At 42.6% G+C, this 25,964-nt stretch overlaps 1 protein-coding gene across 6 annotated transcripts in view; it reads right to left on the bottom strand.

Moving 5' to 3' along the window:
• The window catches only part of Grb10 (growth factor receptor bound protein 10), a 187,890-nt gene that overhangs the window by 19,725 nt on the left and 142,201 nt on the right, over positions 1 to 25,964 (bottom strand). For all 6 annotated transcript variants that reach the window (XM_078039744.1, XM_040291945.2, XM_021734718.3 and 3 more), the window contains 6 exons: positions 17,863 to 18,019; positions 10,545 to 10,660; positions 9,443 to 9,511; positions 7,870 to 8,007; positions 6,424 to 6,534; positions 3,826 to 3,924 (listed from right to left, as the gene is read on the bottom strand). In XM_078039744.1, the coding sequence (XP_077895870.1) occupies positions 3,826 to 3,924; positions 6,424 to 6,534; positions 7,870 to 8,007; positions 9,443 to 9,511; positions 10,545 to 10,660; positions 17,863 to 18,019 (690 nt within the window). The remainder of the gene's footprint in view (positions 1 to 3,825; positions 3,925 to 6,423; positions 6,535 to 7,869; positions 8,008 to 9,442; positions 9,512 to 10,544; positions 10,661 to 17,862; positions 18,020 to 25,964) is intronic.

Below are 25,964 nucleotides of genomic sequence, written 5' to 3'. Positions count from 1 at the left end.
GGGTTCTTACAGAGTCGCCAGTCTAAGCTCCCTGTCTGGTGACCTGCTGCACCCATCTCAGGTAGATTCTGGCTCTGTCCATGATATCCAGCATCCAAGAGGGAGATACTACATCAAATGAGGAAGAATCAAAGGTGCATGGGTAGGCTGGTTCCTGCTTTGACTCCATTATAATTTTCTGAGCTCTGCTGTGTTCTGCGCTCTAAGAAGTCCTTGCCCTCAGACTTTTGGAGGTGAGTCAGTCAAAATGCTAACCTGATCCCTGACTAAACACAGTACTAGCCCAGGAGGGGCGGTTTGTGGATCCTGCCTGGTCCTGCTCTCTGTAGCTCGCTGTGCAGCCATGACCCACCCCAATGAGAAGACTCATGAGCATGGACTAGTTCAACACACCGTCTTAGAAGCCACCCTGTGCAAATAACCAGGTACAAGATGCAGAAGGCATTTTAGCAGATTTCTCCCCTGGCTTCATATAGCAAAAATTCCTGGAGCATAAAACACCTTGTTCTGCGGGAAACATGGGGATGCAAAGAGAAGGAGTCATCTCCCCTAGAATCTCAACTCTTAATTATGCTTTTCTCTTCTTTGATTAAGACCATTTGACACGGGGCCAGGAGGGAGGAGACATTTCAGAATGTCCTAAGAAAAGACATAGTTTTTGACATCTTGAAGCCTGCTCAAGAGGATAGTAGTCCTTGGAGTGTAACTAGTTAGGACAGTGACTCTCACAGCACTGGAAATTGGCCCTCATGGCTGCCACTACCATGTTTATGCAAAGTCTAAGTTCCCAGCCTCCTTAAAAATGGTAGTTTTTTTAATCCTGAATGCCTCTGGAATCGGGGTCTCTGGATTAAATTAATACCCCTGAAATGGCTGGGACACCAGGGCTACATGTAGAAGTAGATCTGCAGCTTCCCAGGGTCTCTTAAAGAAGAAAAGGAAGAAATCATGGTAGTTAGGAAAGGGATTCAGGAGCCCGAGCACTGAACTCTCATCCTGGCTCTGCCCCATCCATCTAGTGGCTATACCTCGGGACTTTGAGTTGTCATCTTTACAATGGGATAATGATATGTATGTCATAAAGCTACTATGAGGAGGAGATAAGGTAATGGATGTAAAGGGCTGAAGAGCGCTTGGCCCATGGTAAATGCTCAACAAATGTTAATGATGTTATATTAACATTAACACTTCACAATACATCACTGTTAGTGCTAATGACGGAGACAATATTGCCACTTCCCTTCCTGTGACTAGGTATGCTTTGGCACCTGTTTGTTTTTACTCATGGTACAATGGTTAAGAACTTACTAACTGATTTTATTATGTATTACCTAGTATAATAAAATTTATAGTTTCATAAAGCATACTACCATTTTCCTTCTTCATTTCCTTTTTTGCCTTTTTAAAAATAAACTATTCATTGGTGGAGTAAAACAAACAAACATATAAAAATGTCAAAGTTCCACTGTGGCCTCTGTGCCCCTCTGCGCAGCTGATTGTAATCTCTTCTCCCCCCACAGTCTCATACATATGCATGCACGACAGCAAATACAAACACACACTTCAATTTTTACTCCCTTCCTTCTTCACACCAACGTAGTGTATTCTATACATACTGTCCTACACTTTTCATTTTGATTGTTAATAGTTTTTCCACAACAGAGCAGAGACCAACCTTTCTTTTAACAGCTACCGAGTGTTCCTCTCAATAACTGACATCCTGTAACTTAAATTTAACCAGTTCTCCATTGATGACAGACTTAAACCTGGCTTAGAAAGAATTGAACTATGATTTGTAATATCTTATAATAATACAGTCTCCTTTTCTATTGTGAATCAGTAAAATTTTGTTTTAATATTTGTGTGTGTGTGTGTGTGTGTGTGTGTGTGTGTTAGTAGGAAAAAAATAAACAGACTAAAGTACTGGGAGGCAGACATAGGAAGCTATTAGGGTCTGGATCTGGAATGTTCCCTCAAAAGTTCATGTGGTCCACATTCAGAGATGTACTGATTAGATTATGAAAGATGTGGCTTCATGAGTGGATTAATCCATTTGATGGGCTAATAACTTGAATGGACTACTGGGTAGTAACTGTAGACAGGCCGGGCATGCTAGAGGAAGTATGTCACTGGGGGCATTGTCTTGGGCACTCTACCTGTCCCTGGCCCCTTCTTCTTTCTCTCTCTCTCTCTCTCTCTGCTTCCCAGCTTTCATGAGCTGAGCAGCTCCTAGACTACACCCTTCTGCCATGATGTTGTGCCTCACCTCAGGCCTAGAGTAATGGAGTCAACTGACCATGGCCTAAGGCCTCTGAAACCATGAGCCCAAGATAAACGTTTCCTCCTCTAAGTTTTCCTTATCAGGTATTTTGGTCACAGTGATGAAAATCTGACTAACACAGAAATCTCTCCTAGCGCTTATTTTCTGGGCCTCCTCTAGGAGTGTTTGAAGCTAAGCTTCCTTCCACTTGTCCATCTCCTCAGTTTGTTTTACTCAGAGCCTCTGGACCAAATGAAAAGCCACTGTAGTTTAGTGAAGGATGGAAGTTGTTGTAAAGTAATCCCTGGACGACTGGATGTATCAGCCACAGCTGGCCAACTATCTCCTCCAGAAACTCCTGGATGCCGAGTTCACCTTGGTCAGCTGATGAGCAACTTGAGTGGCCTTTACTGACATAATTAATTACAGACACATGGGATGTACTCTGTATGTACTATATATATATATATGTACTATACATGTGTGTGTGTGTGTGTGTGTGGAAAGAAACACTGAGGAAACAATGTGTTATGTGCTTTTACCGTTCTGTTTGTAGCTTTACTAGGTGATTTTAGTAAAGAGCTATAGGACATCACTTTGACAATTACTATGATTGTCATCAAGGGCACTGTCTCATGTAAGGTTTTATTTAATAAATTCTTTTAGAACTGGTCAGGAGATATCGGCTATGGTGAACCATACAGTCTGGGGTCATGCTTCTTCTCGTGGCCCTGGCTTTTTGGAAGTTGAGTCTACTCAGCCATGAAAATAAGTGACCTGTCTCATCTATTGCTATGGTTTGGATATGGTTTGTCCTGAAAAGAGTTGTGTTGCAGGCTTATTCCCAGTGTGGTGCTTTCGGAGTTGGGGCCTAGTGAGAAGATCTTGGGAGTATGTCTTGAAAGAAGATGTATGGCACCCCAGGTTCCCCGTCTTCCTGTTTGGAGATGCAATCTCTTCTTGCCATGTGTGTTTCTGTCATTATGTTTCGCAATGACAATAATACAACCAAAAGACCTCTCACACGGGAGCTGAGCTGATGCAAGTACCATACCCTTGAACCTTCAGAAATAAGAGCTAAGTAAATCTGTTAACTTTATAAGATAGCCTACCTCAGGTGTTTTGTAATAGTAACAAAAAGAATGGAATAATATAACTATTATTACCTGTAACCTAGTATTTCTCAGTTAGGGGCAATTCCTTACTCTTGGGCCCTCAGGAGTCATATGGAAATGTCTAGAAGTATTTTGGTGGTCTCAAAAAATAGGAATGCTGCTAAATGTCCTATAATGCACAGAATTTCCCTGGCAAAGAATTATTCCCTGCAAAGAGTCAACAGTGTTGAGGTCAGAAAACTGGGTTCTAATCTTAATATTAAGTCCTCTGTTAGAAGCCTCTGAGATCTTATTTAGAAGGATGCATAACTACATCTGAAAATAATAACATACTGTGATAGAATGCTGGAAAAGTTACAGGCATTTTCATGCCAGAATAGACCCCAAGTCGGACTGCTCATTTTCCACAAGGAGATGTAAGTGCACCACACACCGCAAGTCATCAAGTACCTTGAGGAGTCTGAATGCTGTCATCCAGCAGATTCTGGTTTGCTCATCCTCGGCACAGAGCAGTCTCAGCTCTTTAGCTTCATTTTTCACTTTGTTTGGCTAGAGGAGGAAAAAGGAAATCCAATCAGTGCAATGTGGTGAGTGTGGAGCACACTTTACAGCAAGGCAGAGCTGCACAGCACTCAAACCCAAGGCAATCAGCTGTGGTCATCCATGCAGAGAGCATAGCACATGCACACTCTCCTCCAGGTAGACATAATCCTCTTTCACACAACATAAACTAGACCAGGGCTGGTTGTAGCTACTTATTCCTTAGCTGAAGCATATACCCTTCCCTAGCTGGGAACTGCAGAGCAGTCAGACAGCCAAACAAATCACCACGAGGGAATGAGCATGTGAAGAACGATGGAACAAACAGGAAGATATGTCCACCTCTGTTGAGGGGATACTGGAACCTATGGGAGGACAACCTCTTTCCTGAGTTACAGAAGGAAAGGTCTTCAAAGTCACTCTCCCAGGGAGACTGAGAAGGTGGCTGGGTGTATTAGCTGGGAATCAGGGAGGCCTCCAAGGGGCTCAGAGGTTATGGAGAGCCCAAATGGTCCCAATGTGGACCCCCCAGTGGAAGTCCAGAGAGGAAGGGCAATGCAGAAAGGGCACTGAAATGGAAAAAAAACAACCCAAGGCAGATAGGGGCATGTCACATATCCCGTGGACCCAGAAGAATGACAGGTTTGCCTGGCAGAGGCAGGGCTATGAGCTCAGGGTAAACTAATCTGGGCTTCCACGTGAATCCCCTGCTGCAACTCAAAGAACAGTGCTCGGGGTGGACACTGATTTTGCCTTTCACTTCAGGAATCTGGAGGATCCAGGGGTGAGAACTACTGCCCAGCACTCAGGGCACCCTGTAAGTACAGAAATAGGAGCAGAGAAAAGTATGTAGCTGGTGTGGGTCAGCAAGAAGGGTGAGGAGCCTCTCCTGTGGTCATCATGGGCTTCTATCTGGTTTGAAGTAGATTCATACTATAGTGGTCTCCACTTAATCTCTGGGATACATTCCAAGACCCCTAATGGGGACCTGAATCCATGATAGCTTCAATTCTGTAACTGAGCACTTACCAACCCACAGTGGCTTTAACTTTGGCAGTATGCGTGGGAGGGCAGAAGTAGCAGATTTCTTTTCCCCTCTTTACATTTTAATGGGTATTAGATTTGTTCTGATTATAGTTCTCGGGAACCTTAGCATATAATTCTTTCCTTTCCTTAATAAGTCCAGAACTTTCATATTTTTCCTTAAAAGGAACATCTGATGGCCTCCCTTCAGCATATCTGGATTACTGGCAACACTCTTGAACTTTGGAGCCACTATTTAAAGTGAAATAAGGGTTATTTGAAAATAAGCACTATAAGTACTGCAGTGGTAGATCTGATAACAGAGAGAATGCTAAGTGACTAATGGGCAGGTAGTATATACAATGTGCATATGGTGGATGAAGGGCCAGTATCCTGTGCAAGACAGAACCTGAAAAGTGTGGGACACCAACATACTAATCAGAATGTTGTGTCATTTAAAACTTATAAATTATTTCTGGACTTTTCTATTCAATATACTTAGACCCTGGTTGACCACAGGTAACCAGAATCAATAGAAACAATATCAGGAATAAGGGGAGCACTACTGTACCTGCTAATGGTATTTCAGGAAGGCACTGCTGTTGTGATACAGTCTGAGGAAGGGATCCCAATGTTCTCTTTTCCTATGAGAATGAAGCTTGAGCTCTGGCTCAGAACTTAGCCCACTGGGGTGAGTTCCAAGCACAACCACTCACTAGCTACCTAACATCGGCAATGAAACTGGATGGTTTCCTACTCTATTAGTATCCATGGAATAAATAATAGGTATGAAACCATTAGTAGAACATTTCATACATAGTAAATATTCAGTAAAGATCACGTACCATTATGATTGTCAATCTTGCCATTACCTCACTGGGGGCAGAACATGGTCCTGCAGGCATGTGTGGGGGTATATGTGTGTACATGTGCATCTTTGTATGAGTGTATGTGTATTTGTGTGCATATATGTATAAGCATATTCACTGGAGTACACATAGTATTGTTGGCCACATGCACACAAGTGTGTATGTATATGTGCACATCCATGTATACACATGTGCATGTGCATTTCTGTGCATATGTCTGCCCACGCTCGTTCATATACACAGAGGGTGGGCAGTGCTGTAGTCATTCCTATCTGATTATCCTCATGACCAAAGATGCTAGCTTACTCAGTACCTGGAGGTTACAGGTGACAGGCCAGGGGTCTCCTGCCCAATTGACTGTCCTTCTCCCACTACTAATACTTGGCTCAGACATAGCTCAGTCATACCTGATCCTAAGTCATTGAGCCCACCAACTGCATTACCCACAACACTTTCTCTTGAGCTCTGAGCTACTTGAGAATCAACATGTCATAAGCAAACATGAAACTGTATTTCTATTAAGAACAAAAGAAGCAACGAGCACATGGTGAGCAAGAGAGGAATTAGTCATTAAAATTCCAAGTCCTAGCCTTTGGACAGCCTCATGGTGGAGTACCTTAATGCAGAGCCCGTGGTCCGTGGGAGCGCTGTACTGCTTCTTCCCAGCGATCAGGAAGAAGATGTTGCTTTCCTCCAGGTCAGCCAGCAGCTGCAGGTGTCTGGGCTCCTGCAAAAACAGAGGTCGGGTCTCAAGCACAGCAAAGAGCAATTGTTCTCACATCTTTGTAAGCAGAAGACAGACTGTGCATGCTCACACAAACTCCTCTCCTGGCATTTTAGAGACTCTGACCATGGGGTGAATTAAATGTTAAACGAGAAACAAACTTGCACAGCCCTCACTCAAAAAAACCTCACCTTTCAAAAACTCAGACACAAGACTATTGGAATGTTTCAATGCTTCTGCCAAATCACAGCCTCATGATTCAAGTAAAACCCAGGAGAAAGCCTGCAGCCCCAAGGTCAAAGTTAAGAGAACATTCTATGTTCAGGGCCATACCACCGATGACATACTGTGTACTCGAGTCCCCATGGTGCCTTCAGTTTTCACACTGACAGCCTGGCCCGCCCTTCTGAACTCTCCAGCCAAGTCCTATTTCCTGCTCTATGCTACAAACTGTTCCTGGCTTCAACACGTACGAGGATGATGAGTAAGCCATAAATCAGAACTGGGACGTCAAGGAGTTGCCCTGCCCTGCCCTGCAGGCGATCAAAGCCACTCAATGAAGATACCCTTTCGCCCCAAATAGAACATCATCTAGCAGCTACTGAATTCCCAGAGCCATAGCTGCTCAGCACCTTCATCTGGGCTCCCCCCATCTCCCCACTCTCTCCTGGAAAGAGCAGAAGAGACTGCAGCTCTTCAAAGGCAAATGTTCAGCCAAGTTTGGCTGGACACAGCTCCTAATGCAGAGTGTTTGTAAGACATTCCCAAGAAAAGAGTAGGAACAAATGTGCAAAACGTCCACAGGAGACCTCCAGGAGGAGCCCATAGGAAGTCTATAACGTCACCTGCTTGGTTTTGAGGTCTGCAGCTGTTTCCCATCTCTCACCCCCTCTTCCCAAAGTGCATACACATAGAAAGTACAACTGACTACAGAAAATGTCCATAGCAACATATGTTAGATGGGTATTAAGGTGGCAATAATCTTGCAAACATCCTATGGCTAGTTTGCATACCAGCTTCTAAAATTACAAAACAAGTCAATATTTGTAGTGACTTAAGTAGTCAGAAGGGTCTTCTTGCGACCCATAATCGGGGGGGAGCTGGGATTGAGCAGCCCAGGGGTGCAGGAGTGATGCAGCAGGCCATCCCAGATCTATATTATCACCCAGCTTCTGAGGCAGCCCAACAGAACTGTCATTCTTACACAATTAGCTTATTATCAAAGCATAGAAGAGGTTAAAATCCATTTTAAAATGAAACCCAGGTTCATTCTTAGTCACATCATCCTGGGATAACTGGGCAGAATTGGTACTTGTGGTGGGGGGTTTTCAAACTCACCTTTGAAGTTCCCTTTGTAGAGCAATAAAGACCTGATCTGCGCAAACACACGTATAGCTTTTTCCAAGATTTTCTTCCCAGCTCTTTCACATGCAGAAACCCTTGAATTTCAGGACAGCTGCTGGCATTCAGAAAATTCTGAGGAAAAGCAAATTTTAAAAAATCAGATAATGCTAACGTAAAATAATTAAAATGGAAATGTTATTGTTGCAGTTGACATTTTCTGAATTATTAAAATGGGTTTTTTTTTTTTTTTGGTCAAACTGAGGTCTTGCTCCTTTCAAAACTAAAATCCCATCTAAATTGGCATTGTGTAGAATATAATGAGCACTGAAACACAAGCAAGCAAATTAATCTAACACTGGTTAAAAGCATAAAGTTATAATTTCCTTATAAGGCAAAAGACAAGGATTCTGCTCTTTGTTCGAGATTTCTAAATAGTATCTAATCTGATTATCAGAACTAGGAGAAGAAAAAGTACCAGCAGCAACTGATTAGAAACACTGAGAATTGAGAATAAGAACCAAGCTGCCACTTTTACCTCTGCGTTCTTTCAAAAAGGAGTTACATAAAAGGTATCTGTCCATGAAGTACCTGGGACGCCGTGGTGACAGCTCACTGTCCCAGTTAACAGCTTTTATATAGGCAGCTTTATGCATAAAATCTTAGAACACACACTCACACACACACACACACTCTTTCATGGGGAAGAAAAAAGACGGGGCGTGGCCTTGGTGAGTCCTCAGCCCTGGACGAGAAGCAGACAACGTCCCTCCCCACAGGTCTGGATACTGTTGGTTTGTTCTCTCGTTTGACACGTTGCACACAGACACACGTCTGGGGGGCAGCAGTTACATTCCCTTTCACATTCCCGACTCCCCAAGAGGAATGTGAGTCGGCACTCAGCCCAGAGGCCCTGCTGGCCCCATCCCCTGGAATGGAGTGGGGACAGACCAGGTTTTTTTTTTTTTTTTTTGGAATACACGTTAGAAAGCAGAAGAAGAATTCAAACAAGTTTCCTTAATTTTAATGTATAGTAAGTTACTTCTAAGGACTTTGTGGGACTAGGGTGTGGCTCAGTGGTAGAGCGCTGCTTGCCTAGCATTCACAAGGCTCTGGGTTCCATACCCCCAGAATCAAACACACACACACACAATTTTTTTTTTAAATAAAAGTAAAAAGGACTCTGAAATAAGATTCAGTATTTTTGTAGAAATTTCCAAGCAGCCGGGCAGTGGCCTGTCCTGGGAACCCATGCACAGTTAAGACCACAGCTTCTCCCTCTTATCCTCCTCCTGGCCCATGCTCCGCAATGGCAACATTCAGATTGCTTTTAAGTCACAGCAAGTTTATTCTGGGTGTAAATGCTTATTTCGCTTTGAAGGAGCCTGGCTACACACAGATTTCCCAAGCACACATTTATTTCTGGTTACTCTAAACTCCACTAAGAGCCAAGGTTAATATGTGATTAAGGACCCAGCCTCTTCAAGTTTTTACAAGCTGCCATAACAGTTACAAGAGGACTTTTATCTGGAAACTGTATTTCAGCAGAAACTCTATTTTCGTCCAGTACCTGCAAAAGCTGGGTCTGACTGCCGTTGGACTGCTGGCACCAAGTAACCATCTGTTCTGGGAAGAAGTTCTGAGGAAATGAGGAAAAACAAATATGTTAAAGGTTAGCTTCAAAGTTGGGGAAAGCACACTTACAGGTCTGTCCATGTTAAAAAGTTCCTATCGGTATGACTGTGCACATCTGTACTTTAAACAGCCCCTTTTATTCCCTTATCACACAGTGGAGACACCTCCTTCAAAAGGCTGCATTTAGTTTTCTCACACGAAGGATCCAAGATTGGAAAATATACTATATTAAGTACAGAATTCATGTCTCACGGCATGCTCCATGGCAAAGAGGTACACCAGGGTTATAACTCAGTGATGAGAAGCATGGCATGAAATACAGAATTCCTGAAGTGTATAAGGTGGGCACAGTTGTGTGGGAAAGCCTTTTCTGCTATATTACCCAGAAAGAATTATCAGATTTCTTCCTATGCAATAAAAAAGGCAGATAAACTATCTATGCCAGAGTGGACCTAGATCTTTCCCCAAGTTGATGCTGCTCTGCCCCCTGACTCAAGTTAAGAGCAAGTGCTATGGACATTATGAGATTCTTGCTCCTGATATGTCCCAGGACAAGTGTCTCTCAAAAAAACAGAAGAGGAAAGATCAGTCAAGGAGACTACATCAAGACACCAATCAATCACATTGATTGCTCTACTCATTCTTCTGGATATAATCACAAGATAATATTTGTTATTTTCAGAGAATCAAGAGTATTTCTTCTGCTCAGTTTTGATCAGTTTGTTCCAATTTCAATACTAAAATAACTAAACAAGCCCAGTCTCTCCTCCCGCTTTTGACTTCCAGACTAATGCCCTTTCCATTGTTACTATTTGAAGGCAACTGCTACCTTTAGCCAGTCACAGGAGTCTTTAGTTAAGTGCCAGAGATTGTTTTGGGTAAGGACTGCCTTCATGAAATAGCAATTCAGATTCTCACACCCATATGCTGACCCACGGATCACAATGATGTTATAATCTGATATTACTAAATATCCAAGCATAAACTTTTAAGATTTCAATAGTTTCAAACCCCAAATCTGAAGAGGTAAGACTCACCACTGGATTCTTAAAAAACTCATACTTCGCATAATTCTTCCTGAATAAGAATTTACTCTCACTTCCCATGGTACCTTCCACCTGGACCACCAGCTCATGGTCTTCCAGGAACCTTTCTGCAGGGTAAAAGTATCAAGTGTAAGATAAGAGAGGCAAAATCTTCAAGGCAGTTTTACAACAAATTACAAAATCTGGCTGACTTTCCTGTTCTTAAAATGTTGTGAACGAAGATGAGGTCAGGAACTAAACTAGATTTAAATCTCTCTTTAATGCACTATTCGATGCCTAAGAGGTCTTAAAATACATAGAATGCAGAATTCAGTTCAATATGGACTTTTATATACTTCTTTTACATTGGGCATCAATAAAATGTTAAGGAGAAAGTCAAATGATTTTGCCCTTACATTAAGAAATTTCAATGCTTATGAAGAACAGAAACTGGGAAAATATTCAAAGACAAAGGAAAGTAGGGAAGTCACTGTGCAATGAGGTGTGAGGTAAATAAGAGGAGAGGCTACAGAGGTGGGAAGGCATGGGGAGCCTTTGGATTCCATAAAATCTGGTTGCCTGAAACCGCCCTGGGAATGTAATATGGGAGCAGGCACATGATGCTGCTCTCAGACAGGATGTACCAATGTACTCATCTTTCACGCTGAAGCCAGCACTAACCACATCATGGAATATTCTCATCAACTGGATTATATGTGAAGCAAAGAAGAAAACACTACACAGAGTACTCATTGTGCACGTGCGCACGCGCACGCACGCACATACTTCAGAGCATCTGGAAAGGTTATTTTCCCCACTGCTTGTACACTTGATTAAATGTGAAGCATGAAGAACTTGGCCTACTACCAAAGAATACGTGCTTAGAGAAGCTTTGCCTTTCTGCTATCTGATGGAGGTTACATCCCCTCCCATGGATCTCAAAAACTGTAATCAGGCTGGGATGGTAGAAACAGGGGAAATAATTACATCAAATGATGCAATAAACAATAATGAGTAAATCTGGATTAGGGTCAGTGTGTGTACTTGCACCAACGTGGTACAGAGTGAGGTGCTATGCAATGGACAGAGGGCAGTTCTGTCCTTCATGGAGCCAGAACTGAGTCTCTAAAATATAGACTCTCATCTTGTCCGGAACAAACAAAGTTTAGGGAAAAAGCATTTCCAAATGAAAGTCATCTCAGAATTTGGAAGAGTTTCTGCCTGTAGAGAACAACTCCCACCAAGGGTATTCCTCTAACAGGGTCACTGTTGGCACTAGGAGCCAATTTTGGGCGGATATGTCCTCGGCCTTGGTTTTGATGTTACAAGGAGCAGTCTTCCTAGCAGAAATGTAGTTAAAGCCAGGATTTATGAAGGAAAGGGATTTTTGTCCCTGTTGTTGCCAAAAAAGCTCACAGAACCTCTGAGGAAGGGCCAGACCTGGCACCACCAGCAGACCTGGGATACTTCCCACTTGTCCCTGTCTGGGAGGGAATTTTGCCAGCAACATGTAATCTAAAACACAGACCTTATGTTTTGCTAGGACAGAAAAGAAGAGAAAAAATCATACAATTTGAGCATGTGACTAAAACTCTGATGCTTGTTTTTTTAAAAAATGCCAGACTCAAGGTTGTTCCTTTAAAATGGATGTTCTGGGGAGAAAACAAATCAATGACTTCCATTAGAATTTTTTTATTCATGGAAAAATTTCTTTCTGTTGTTACAGGAAACAGACACACACAAAAAAACCCAAAACCAACAACCTAATAACCTACTGATGGTTGGTTTATAGAATAAAACATTTTTACCGGGTAAAATAAGGAGAAATTAAAAGGGGAAGAGGCAGCTACCTACATGAGGATGTCTATCTCTAAAGCAAAGGGTATCTTGTCTCCAAAGAAGCCTGAGGAATCAAGAGGGACCCTCAAGGGAGAAGCAGACCTAAGAAGTCCATGGTCAAGATCTTGATCTGATCTTGACCCTAAGCCCCTCCTTCCCTCTGTGCTGGAAATCCCCTGGGGCAACTGCACACAACTGTGAATGCACACAGAACTGCCCTTAGTATCAGACCCCAGGTGGACAGGGGGGGAACTGCTGTCCTGGAAAGGGAGACCAGGGGACTCGGGTTCCACTGTGGCCTCAGATAACCAGTAGATTGCCAAGCTGGCCAGTATGTGGAGCATGCTTCTCCCACTCAGGTCATTCTGGTAACCCCAGAGGGGCTTGAGATCTCTAGTATGGCTTCTAGTTCAAAAAGGGTGGATGAGGTGGCAGGTAAGCCCCCTTATTCAGGGATCTAGAACCGTGTAGCCTTAACCTGCCACCAAATGCCCCTGTTCACAGAAGTTAGTGAGTGGACATCATCAGTTCAAAGTTCGCCCATCCAGTTTTTAACATTCACAGGGCTGTCCATAAACCCCCTATTGTTCTAGTGGCTCTAAGTACAACCAGAATGCTACTTTTCAGGGCGGTATTCCGAAATCACTGATTGTACACAAGAAAAGGCAAAAATTCCTTTAAGTACATTTGTATTTTTCAAATTTCTAAAATTATGTCCAGCATCTACACTATAATCCTATTCCATGAGAAAAAGACTTAAATGTCAGACAACTCCACAACGAAAATTTTGTTTCTCTGCCTTAAACCAAGCAGCTTTCACGTGACTCTTCGCCATACCCCTCTAGTTGGTGGTGGAGGGACACCACAGAACTGGTGCACAGAAAAGAGGCTGGAGTCCATTGTCTCCTCCTGACACCAGCTGCTGCCCCTGGGCTTGCCTGAGCCAACCTCCAGCCCTATTCAGCACATCCTTCCTCGGCACAGCCCACGCAAGGAAGAGAAGAGAGTTGTCAATTAGTTCAGGGCTTTGCGGGCTAAGAAGCTGGGAACAAAGAAAGCTTGTCTATGGAAAAATCACCCTGATGCTGGGACAAGCCCTGTAAGTGGCCTCTCTATCTATACATATTTTGGTGAGGAAAGAACATCATTCTGTACTTCTCTAATATAACAGGGAGCCCCAGACAGAAAAATCAGTCTGTGAACGGTTCTGTCTGAGAACTGAGGATGCAAATGGGCCAGTTTTCTCCTTCGACAACTTTCTGAGTAAGTCAGTTGTCAGCATCCAAAGCAAAGCAGCTGCAGGACCCCAAAGAGTTACTCTCACAGCATTTCTCACCCAACTGGTAACAAACACAAAGCTGGAAACAGCTCCAGAAAGAACGGTGGCTTTTCCTGAGACGTTTCCGCCAATTTGCAAAGGATAACAGAAATCCTCAAATGCTTGAAATCCACAGAAGCTGGCCGGAACCCTCTTCTCTTTCCTGGGTTGTGAAGGGCCCCCTCTCCTAGAACATCTGTCCTTTCCTCTGTGCCTAATGCCAACATTTTTCAGAATTTGAATGTGAGAGCCTAGCTCCACCACCCCCAGACTCCACAGGTTGGAGTTTATCTGCAGTCCCACTTTCAAGTTCAGGATTATACCAAAATGCCATTTGGTATACTTAAATTTGTATTCTTCAAAAGTCCTTCAAAAAATTCATTTACTTGCTATGTGTGCAGGCTGACTGTTTAACATCACCATGTTCTCTACATGGGAAGCTGTGTTGGCCAAAGTGGAGCTTTCAGAAACTCTTTGTGCTGGGGGAAGAGGGATAGGGATGCCTTCCAAAGGACCTGGCCCATACCAGCACCCTGAGCTATCTTACTATTGGCTGCTGAGTGGCGTTGATCAGGGATGGTGTTGCCACTGCTGAGATCAACTCTCAGATACTGAGACTAAACCATCTCCAATAAGCTGGTCTTGTGGGAAGTGCTAATTATCAAGAGAGTATTTAAAAGGACAAACAGAATGGAGCAGGACTCCTGGCAATTGCAAAATATACAACATATTCACCTAATATCACCAATCACTAAGGGGACTTTGCTGACTACCAAGGGCTTTGCACCAAGTTTCCAAGGCACCTTGAGTGGTGAATGCTCTCAGGTGCTGACAGAAGGAGCCTGGGAAGGGTGACAGGCTCCTGGCTCACAGGTCTCTGCCCATTTGACCACAATGCAATGCAGAGAGGGCAGGGCTAAGTCCCATCAGCCAGAGACATAGCTCTATAGAGCAAGGGAGGCAGTCACTGTTCAGCTTCTCCATCGGTATAGTGGAGCAGCCCAGATGGGAGCCCTGGAGGCTCTTCTCTAGAGAGAAGGAAGCCACCTTGGAAGGACCATCTTGGGAATTGCCCTTACTTTCTCCAGAGCTATCATTCCTTTCTGTGCGTGAAAAAGGTTTAATATTGTTCAGAATCTAACAATGTATCTGGTGAAGTCAGTACAGTAATTGTGCTTTGAAATCCTCAATTTCTGAGGTCATATACAGACAAAAAAAAATGATGTCAGATTGAGATATCTTAAGCCATTCATAATCAGAGGACAGGCTAACATTCTGCCTTAGAACCTGTCTAATGGATATGCAAGCACTGCTTCCTTTTGCCCAAACTGTCATCCCCATGTATGTCCATGTCCCTATGAGAAAACCCAACATGTAACTACTTAAGGGAGTTACTCCCTACATAGAGATAGCAGCATCTGGGGATGTGGGACAGGATGCCCTACCTGGAGCATCGGTCAGACCTGAGCATGCCAGAAAGACCCAGAAACATGCACTAGAGCATCAGTCACCACCAAGAGTTCCTCACAAGGCTGTGGTCTTCATAATCATCCCAGGGTGAGTGCTGAGACACCTATAGGGCTCTCTGGAAGAGACCCCACAGCCCAGTACCTGCACCTTCCTGCCAGTGAAGTCCTGACAGTCAAATGCTGCTGAATCATGGAAGAAATAAGATTTCCCCCTAATGAGCAACTGTTGTTGCTATAAATTAACCAACATGCTTAGATCACACATTTTTTTTTAAAAAAAAAAGCATAAGCAGAGAAGTTAGAAAGATGGGAATGCAGAAGCAGAACCTGTCCTGGGGGTGCTGATCTTTCCAGATAGTATAATTTGGTGACTCTTAAAAACTCTCACAATCCTCTGCAAAACCCAGCCTATATGAAAACATGACCACTTGTCCCTAATGAGAAAGGAATCAATGTTAAGCAAGGCAATTAAGGAAGTATAGTCAAGGGAACTTCAAGTATCTCTAAATTCTGTTTGTGTGAGGCCATTAATTTTGTTTGTTTGTTAAGTAGGATCTAAATTTTTGACCAAAGTGCCCTGTTCTTTTTTCAATCATTTTTCTTGATTTCTTACTCCTCCCCACCTTTGCCTTTAATTTTAAAATAAACCATCATCCCTTTAAAACATGTATTAAGTCCATCTGTGAATAAGACAAAGAACAAAGAATGAGACATAGAAATATCATATTCCTAAGAATATTGTGTATGCATGGGTATTGATTTCTTTACCTCCTCAGTGTAAGTTGTGACGCATTCATTTATTTCCAAAATTTTAATGTACAATTTGCCTATCCACTGTATAAAGTTGCAGAAATCAAGGGCTATAAGAAATATCTGAATCAAAATTTCTAAAATATTCCTTATATGTTAAAATCTTATGTGTATCTGTACCACAAGCTCTAAGTGTGCATCATTATATTCGTGTGTTAAATATCTGCAGAAGTGGGCTGGTTGTAGGTCAGTGGCAGAGTGCTTGCTTAGCAATGCTCAAAGCACTAGATTCGATCCCTAGCATTAAAATGAAAGAAAGAAAGAAAAAAAAATCTGGAGAAGTCCCTTCCACCGCTCCTTTCAGATAAAAAGAGTTTTCTGACTTTTGAATGGGCTTTCAACAATATTTACTGTTTGGTACTACTATGCAGACTCATTTTTGCAGTTACTATTCTGCATATGGTTTTCATACACATATGTGTGTACACACACACACACACACACACACACACACACACACACACACTGCACATTTCCCACTGTTGTTAAATTTCTAAGTTATCTGTGTGTCAACATATGATTCTGGTCATCTTATCAGACTACTGTAGGATCCATTCACAGATGTCCCAAACCAGAGATTGACCAGGACAGTCAGTCCATCTCCACGGTAGCAAGGGTGACATCACAGCTGCTCACTGTAGAGCAGGTGAATGAACCTGGAGAAGGCGGCTGTTGGTGACAACGGAAAAGTTCTGTTGTCATACAAACAGGCTGGCCATCAGGGGAGATGGGAAAGAAATCAGCAAAAGCTCTATCTGCTTCCTTTAAAAGAACACATGTATCTATAAAAGTCCAGATGGAGCTGGAAAAGTGACTTACACATGAAAACTCAAATTTACATTGTGTTATTTAAGCCTATATTGTACCCTATCTGTTGGAAGAATTTAGTTAAATGAACATTCTAGACCTAGAGATTTAGATTCAATTGATTAATGTTTCAAAAGGTTCATGAGAAGACTTTAAAATTATGGGAAGTCTGCTATCTGAGTTTTATTTTTCTTTTTTGCTTTGAGAAGTGGAAGAAACATAGCTGTTGATTTAGAGAAAATTCTGTCTTTAAATATGTATCTATGGTTTTTCAGGCACCACACTTTTTCCAATAGGAATTTAAATAGAAGTCTGAAAAGCTTCTTTATCCGAGACAGAAAATCTGAGAAAAACAAAACTTCAAGTCAGTTCTGGAAATAGTACATATTTTCAAATATTCCATGATATAAAATATTCTCTTTGCTTTCTCAGCATAACCACACAGTTATGTGTGTAAGTGCATGGGCGGGCGGGCGGGCGGGCGCGTGCGCGTCCACACACACACACACACACACACACACACACACACACACACACAGGAACACACCATCAGGGCATCACCAACCAGCTCAGAGATGCTATGAAAATATCAAGCCTAGGATGCAACTGCTTTTTGATGTGCTCCCTTCCCAGAAACCTGGAATCAGGGCTCCCTTCTTAGCCAAACACACTAGAGTGGCAACTACAATCCAATCCTGTGATTCTCCAGCACTCCCCAGGGCACTGCAAGGGTGCCCTCTCCCTCTCCTGGTTCATGGATGTGCGACAAGCCCCCATGGCTCTGAAAGGAAGGAAAGGAGTTGAGACACAGAGAACCTTGGTGCTACAGTTAAGCCCTTTGGAAGTTACCACCTTCAACCATCCAAGGCAAGATTCTCAAAGCACCAGAGGGGAGAGGGCTAGGAGGGAGGAAAAATAAAACTTAGGAGAAAAAAAAAAAACAAAACAGCAGCAGAAGTCGAGGGCAACATGTAAGCTGCATGTCAACTTAGCGGAGGGCAGTGAAGTCTCATTTTTGGCATAGCGTCTTCATTTGACTATACACTGAGGTTTCCAGGTGCTGTCCCTACCCCAGGCTGTTCCTTACCTAATCCCAGGTGGGGGTGGTGCTCCACCAGTGTCCAGCTGTTGTCATCCACGCAGTGACTTTTGTAAACCAGCAGCTGGCACAGGTCCCTGGCCGTCATATCTGTCAGAATCTCCACCACCTTGCTTGTTCCATCTTCACTAAAGACTTTAACGTCCTGCAACACACAAAGGGGACAGGTACGGATAAACAATTTTGTACTTATAAGAAGTAAAACCTGAGACAAAACAGAAAGAGTGAAAATAGTATACTGTGTTAAAACACATGGACAACTTTTTTTTGGCTGCAGTGATGCACGATGAGGGCCCGTTGATGTCCCCCTTCTTCTTTTTCCTCCTTCCCTTTCCAGCTCTTATGGACAGAGCGGGTAGGATCATGACACAACATTTTTAAAATGCCCACGACATTTCACAGGAACGTGGAGCTCACAGCCAAGCCACCAAACTGGCTCAGGAAGCAACAGAATTCACTTTAAAATACTGATGGTGGTCTCAGGGGTTGGATATTTTATATTTGAACCAATTGCAAAAACAAGCAGACCAACAAAAAACTCCTGTCAGTTTCCCCTTCCCATCCTAACTTTTGATGACTCTGTTCTCCATTTTCTAGGTTCCGGGCCACCTGCTCCTGTGTCCCCCACCCATCCCACATTCCCTGAAGCTGAGGAGGAGGAAGAGATAAATGAACATGCATATGCTAAAGTTTAAATCAATAATAAAAGGGCTCAGTAAGAATACAGTCATGACATTACAAGCAGGCTTCATTTTTCTGGTGCTGTTCAAATCCATAAAAACCTAACAGGTCACAGGCAAAGGGATGGTCAAGCAGAAATTCAGATTTATAATTCAGATTATAAATACAGTTGGTCCCGGCCTCAACACGGACAGGGATGCAATCTTTAGAGGAAGGTGAGATGTATTTAAAACAAAACAAAACAAAACAAACTTACCTCAACTGCATGGAAAAAGCAGTCAGAGGGATAAGATGGCATTTTGAATCCTGATTGCCTTTCGCACAGGAGTTTGTTCCTGGTCTCCCCCAACTGTTCCCAGCAGGCTGGGCTCCCCCTTTCAGGCTGTGGATGCCAGTCCTGCTTGCTGTGTCCTGACTAGCTGCTTCTGCCCACCCCCAGCTGTCTCACACTGGTCCTTAGGTGGTGAATCAAACCACTCCAGTAGCCCAATCATGTCCTTCCAGGGGCTGATGTAATCACCACACAGGCTCCTCTCCCACTTTACTGCAGGGAGCTCCATGGCAGAGGTGCGGGGCGGTGGGTGGGGGGGGTGTACAGCTAAGGATGATGACGACGACAACAACAACGATGACAACAACAACACACCCTCAACATGATCGACCAGAAAAATCCCTGTTCAATGTCTTCCCCAGGCAGTGAATCAAGGCAGGCAACTCAGGCTGGAGCACGCATGTTTCCTGGGTCTAGACCAAATCTCCAACTAACCTTTGTCCCCCAGCTGCTGCCGTCAGTGGCAGCTTTTAGAAAGCTGGTCTGCCACTGGGTGGTTGAATGTCCCTGCTCTTTCCAACTCCTTCTCATGTGTTTTGCACTAAGGTTTTGTGAAGGGGTGCTGGGACGAGTGCAGCTGCATTGGGGGACAGGGCTGGGAAGAAACTAGGATTGCACCATTCTGGACAGATGGTCCCTACGGTTGCTGGTCGGTGGTCACCCTGAGGCTGGGACACAGTTAAAGTCATGCAACCATGACAAGGGTAAAGTCATACCCTGGGCCAGAGGTAGCAGGAAGGGCCTTTCTCTGAGAGGCAGGACTGGCTTGGTGGACCCTTGCTTTCCACCCTTCTGCACTTCCTGACTCAGAGAAAGCCCAGGATGGGTCAGGACTGGAGGTCTTGCTTTCAATTCCCATTCACTTCAAAGAAATCCACCTCTCTCTTTTCTGGAATGTATGTTTAACTCAATGAAAGCATGTTTTCATGACTGAATTGGTCTATAAAAATAAAATTTTATGTAAACTGAGAAAATATGTCTCTGGTCACAAGGTAAAAACATTCTTTATTAAAATGCTTTAATGTAAAAGACAAACAGAGGATTGGGAAATATAAATGCATTCAAACAATGCCTCAGACACATGCTTATTGTGATATCCTGTATGTCTCCTAAAGCAGTGTATGCTTTCCCCTTCCCACATTGTGTTTCCTGATGTTTTTTCTTTCCAAAGGTTCCAAATGAGTTTATCTGTGATTACAATACAGATTTTCTCCTCTAGGAAGGTTGAATAATGTTGTAGTAGGAGTTTCACATCTCTCCAAGTTCACTTAACATTTTTCCCACCCAGATAAGCTGTGGCACCAGTTTCCTAACTTTTTTAGACTTATGGTATTTTTTTCTTTATTCTCTCCTCTCCTCTCTTGCTCCTTGGAAATTCCCCCAAAGGTCTATATACAGTCTGAATACTAAAACCTATGATGTGTTTGGACGTATGTTTACCTCCACTCCTTTTGGATCCCCACAAAGGCCAGAGTACCAAGACCACGGTATTGTGGGTTGGGTAGGAGGCTGGGCCACAGCTGTAGCCTGAGGCAGGGGATGGGCACAAGAGTACATATGTTCTAGTTATGGCCTCTGTCCCTGACGCAAGCAACTTCTGGCTACTACCACAAATATTAGAGCCCTCAGACCACACACCCAACACAAGTCCCCAAGACAGAACATCAGGAAAAGCATTACATATGCCAGTCATCTCAATTCGGGTCAATGCAAGGAGCTGTAGATGAGAATGTGTGAAATAAACACGCAACACTACACAGAAAGACCTCACCCCACCCTGCTGCAGAGCTTTGAAAGTAGGAGTTTCTGGAAGAAGCATTTTGAGCCACCTGAACTGCCTCTTAAGTAACCACCTGGGAAGTGCTGGGGGTTCATTCAGATTGCAAAGGAAGGTCCTACAGTTCAGGGGTCAGCTGCTCCAAGTCCAGGGCTCCTAGGGAGCAGCCTGCTTCCTCCTGGTTCATCCAGTACTCACACTTATTGCACCAGAGTGAGCACAGAAGGTTCTCTCAAGCAGGTCAAGACCCTGTCCCACAGCAACTCACAGTTCATCAGGGAAAGATCAATACCACAGGCAGTGATTTTCCAGGGGAGCTCTGTGCAGAGAATAGATGAATCTGGGTAATATCAAGAGAAGGTGGAGAAGTTGGAGAAAATTCCATCCTGGCTCAGCCATCTACTAGAGCTGTGAATTCAGGCAGGTAACTACCTGCCTCAAATTCACTTTCCTTCTCTTTACCAGGGGGCACTGCTCGGAGAATCAGTGTGGTGGAAGTTACGGCACAGGGGTGCTTTCAAGTAGAAGCTCTTAAAATCAGAATAGGCTGCAATTCTATTTCATCAGTTATTAGTTGTGGAAATTTGGCTGATTTAATCAGCCTCCCTGGGCCTCAGTTCCCCTATCTGTAAAGTAGGAATCCTTAAGGAGCACTGGCCTCATGACTTTCACGTATCTGCCTTGAAGTGGGCTCCAGCTGAAGACCTGCGGAACGACCAGGGAAGGGGTGAAGGTGGGACCCTGAAGACTGCTTCCCACTCAGATTCCAATTCTAAGAAAGCAGACTTCATGACCAGTATGATGCAGTGGGAATGATTCAGTTGGGAAAAGCCAACTCCCAAATCCTCAATTTCCTTTTCTCTACTGCAAAGAAAACCAAATAGCTAACTGCTTTTAAAAACAGTAATATGAAAGAGGGTATAATTATGTCAACAGCATAAAACTCTCTTTTAGAGAGTGGGGGAGGAAGCTTTGACGTACCCTTGGGCTGGTATGCCACTGCATCCTGTTATGGAAGCTTGAAGCAGTGGTAGAATGTTCCACCATTTCCAGACTTTCCGTGGTCATTTTTTTCTACATTCACTGTACAGAGAAATAAGTGTTTCATTCTTTGCAAATTTGAAGGAAGGAGCTTAGGAGTAATTAGATCTGAGGGTAGAGTCAGCTCCATGGTCCAAACTCCACTCTGGGATGCCTGGCTCTTAATCTCAGTGGTCCCCAGCAGGTACACAGTGAGGGTCTTCTGGGCCCTTCCAGTTCCTAATCTCAGCATAGACATCCCATTTCAGCTTTATGCAACAGAGACTTTGCTGCTGCTGGCTGACTTACAAGTTCAGGGAATCTCGTTACTGAATTCAAAAGACCTCCTGACTTTGGCAGTGAGCCTCTGCCAAAGGCTCAGTGATAATCACCTTATAAAAATAGAAAATGGGCCACTCTCAGCTCTTTGCCTCCCTCAGAGCCGTCTGCAGTGCAACATGTCCCTGGGCAGACAGCCCGGCCCTGTGGTGCACAGACTGACCAAGAGTTGCTAAGGTTCCCCGCCCCCAGGCATCCATACAGAAACCAGGACCTTGTAGGGCATCTGCCCCAGAAACTGGTGGGCCTAGTGTTGTCTTCATTCTTCTTTACTGGAGGTACTTCTTAGGTCAAGAACTCTTACAGGATATAGGCTGGAGTTTTTTTTTTTTTTTTTGTAACTCCAGAAGCCTCTTCTGAATATTGGGGAGTAAACACTTTGGAGAAGCTGGGTTGTAATCAAAGAGCCAAGAGGAGGCTGTCCTCAGGAGGAAAGATACGCCATGGAACACTGATGGGGTCCTATTTTAAGTGTTTTGTTGTGATTCTATGGAACCTCAAGCAAAGAAAGCAGGAAGACAGCTGAGCCAAAGCAGGTAGAGAAAACCAAACGCTGAAACAGATATATCACACCCCTTACCAGATGTGCAGCTTTTTTTCTGGAAGGCAGCAAACCTGGCACAACATGAAGGAGAATGGAAAGTACTAGAGCCAGAAGTTGAACTCAGGGCTCTCTCATTCCATTGCCCTTGTGCAGAGGTCACTGGACTGGTAAGATCTACTCACCGAGGAAACATTAGCAAGGTACGCCCCAGCACCTAGAATCTTTCTTGCCAGGAGGACTCCAAGGCTCATGTGAAAAGGCTTTTGATCCTAGGTGGTCCTAATGTTTCTAAATTTGGTGGGGAGGAGTTCTTTATGCCTAGGAGGTTTGAGGTAAATTCAACTGACTTTGAAATATGCAAGAGGCTAGGTTTAGTTAATTTAAGTGAGAAAGAACAGAATTCTACCAAGATTTTTTTTTTTCACTTTTGCTCTAGATGGATGGTGTTAGTTTAAAACAAGGAATGATAACCAAAGAACTACATGTGAATATATGGCTGTGTTCACCATCATGAGAACATACACAATAATTCTGTTCCATTACACTTACTCAAGTTTACTTTAAAAATATTTGCTTTATTAATCTATGGATTCCAAGTTTTCAGTGAGATTTTAAAATATTTTAAACTTGCAAACCTCTTCCAAAAGAGATATAGTTCTAAAAATAACTTTCAAAAAATAGTTCTTGAAAGTCAACCATGGGTTTGGAGACACAAACAGGACTTTACTCAGTTCTGAATGGGTCTCTCACCAGTTAAGTAACCCCCCACAACAGTTTTATACCAGGCAGAGAAGTTTATCTGGAAGAATTTATTTCGTTTTGGTCATCTGTGTATATATTTTTAACTTACCTAAAATGGCTATGTACAGCCTGTTATTTTGACAAAAGCAATTTTTATAAAATGGTCTCATTTACAGAAAATAAAACTGAAAACTACTTTGAAAAGAATCTTTGATGGTGAATTGAAGAGTAGCAAAAAGAAGGTATAGTTACTCTTTATCCACAGCAGGGAATACATTCAAGATCTCTACCAACTGCTGAAACTGAGGATTCTATACACATTTTGATTTTTTTCCCTGTATGTGCATACCTATGATAAAGTTTATTTTATAGACACAGTAATAGATTAACAATAAAAGCTTAAAGCACTTTATAGCTTCTGTTTAGTACCATCCGAATTGCCAGTGTTACTGCTTTGGGCTTTGAGGACATTATTAACTAAAATTAAGTTTACTTGAACATAAGCAGTGCAATATCATGGCAGATGATCTGGTAATCAAGATGGCTACTAGATAATTAACAGGTGGGTGGAATATACAGGGTAGATATTCCAGATGAAGGGATGATTCATATCCTAAGTGGGATGCAGGGTGACAGCATGAGATTTCATCACCTTACAGACACACAATTTAAAACTTAACATTTATTTCTAGACTTTTTCATTTACTATTTTCAGATAGTTAACTTTGAATAACTGTGGAAAGTGAGAGCATGGGTAATGGGACAACTGTATGCTATAAAAGGCTCGGGAGCTGTGACCATCCATACAAGTATCCTCATGCCCTTAATGGGCATGGTATCTTCAGAAAATCCTGATCTGGGTTGGGGACCACTTCAGGGGTCTCCCCAAAGCAGATCAAGGCCCTCTTAGAGTTATTGGAGTGAAGATTCCAGGAAAAGCACATAAAACTGTGCTTTGCTGTTAGATTTCTGTTTCCAAACATGACTCCTTTTTTGTGTGTATGTGTGTGTGTATTTTAAGAGAAAACTGACATTCAAAAGATGGCTTGGCTGTAAGTGCTGGAGACCCAGATATGGACCAAGTTCTGTTATTTAAATTTTCACTTTAATCATGCACTGTCATGACAGCGGTGGGACCAGGTTCAGAGTGACAATTGAAGGAATAGCCATAACCCTCCCGGTCACCTTCAAATTGGTAACATCCCAGAGGAATGCCCATGGACTATTTGGAGACTATGAAAACAGGCCAGGTTTACCAAAAGCTAAGCATTTTATCCTTGCACCCTCCTTCCAGAAAATGCTGAACTTCAGAAAGATGCTGCAACCTCCAACCTATTGTATTTAGATTTAGAATTTATGTATTTGCCTTTGAGTCAGAGATGACCACAAAACTGAACTATTAAGAGATTAGTAACTTCTGACACACACACACACGTAATATTATCTCTTATATATATATATATATATATACACACACACACACACAGAAACATTCATATGTACATATAAAATGTGCAAACATGAATGTGTATAAAGCATACATACAAACATGCATTTAAAGACAAAACACATGCACAGTACACATGTGCACACAAGTTCACACTAGCACATACACGTACATACCAACATATGCACAAGTGACGACATGTGAATACATGAGCACTCCCACATACACCTAAATACAGATACATACATGTACGCACAGGTCCATGTACACCCTCATATATGCAAACATATGCATGCAAATATGCGTACACATGTATATATACAAACAATATACATACATAAATGTATAAATACATATATATATAAATATATACCTATATACACATACAGTATATAAGCATACATAAATACACAGGCATAGACACATACATTAGTTTTTTTTGTTTTTGCAAAAATAATGTGCTCATTGTAACAAATTAGAAAAATACAATAAACAACCAAGGGAAAAAAGTTCCTAATAATAACTAAAAATTCCTAGACTTACTGTTGCAGGATTCTTTGCACAGATATTTACAAACAGACACAATGCAATCATTTTGCATCCAGTTTTACAATCACACTTAAGTAGCTTCAGGCTATATCATCAACATCTTACCAGGTCAATGTTTCTTTGATGCCTTATAGTCTTCAAAGTATCAAACATGAAGAATAGTTGAATCAAACACAAAAAATTCTCCAATGTTTCCCATTGGAGTTTTCGCTAATCGTTTGTTCTTGTCATGACACTGCTAGGAATATCCTTACCCATGAGTCTTAGTTGTATGTTTATTTTCTCTAAATGAATTTTTAAGTATAAGGATCTATTATAACATATCTCCAATAAAGAAACATTTTCAAGAATGGAAATGATCACCAAATTTCTGGTAGAATATTCTTGCTTAAAGTCAAATCTTTTGAGAACGTATGGGAACTGTGAACAAGTCCATTTAGCATCTCTGGGTTTTCAGTCTTTCTGCTCAGTAAACACTTGGTGAGCACCTTCTCTAATGCAGTTTTCACTCCTCTGAATAGCTATAGTTTCCCTGTGGAACATGCCCCTGCCCATGTCCAAATTGTTCAAAAGCACAATATTAAAAAGAAATTCTGGCACAGCACAGATTCCGAAACCTGCTAGTCGGGATTCAAGCTGCAACTCTGCTGCTTGCTGCCGG

This window comes from Ictidomys tridecemlineatus, chromosome 2 (genome assembly GCF_052094955.1).
Source record: "Ictidomys tridecemlineatus isolate mIctTri1 chromosome 2, mIctTri1.hap1, whole genome shotgun sequence".
Taxonomy (NCBI): domain Eukaryota; kingdom Metazoa; phylum Chordata; class Mammalia; order Rodentia; family Sciuridae; genus Ictidomys; species Ictidomys tridecemlineatus.
The sequence above is the reverse complement of the archived record's forward strand: the minus strand, read 5'-3'. Positions and strand labels throughout refer to the sequence as shown.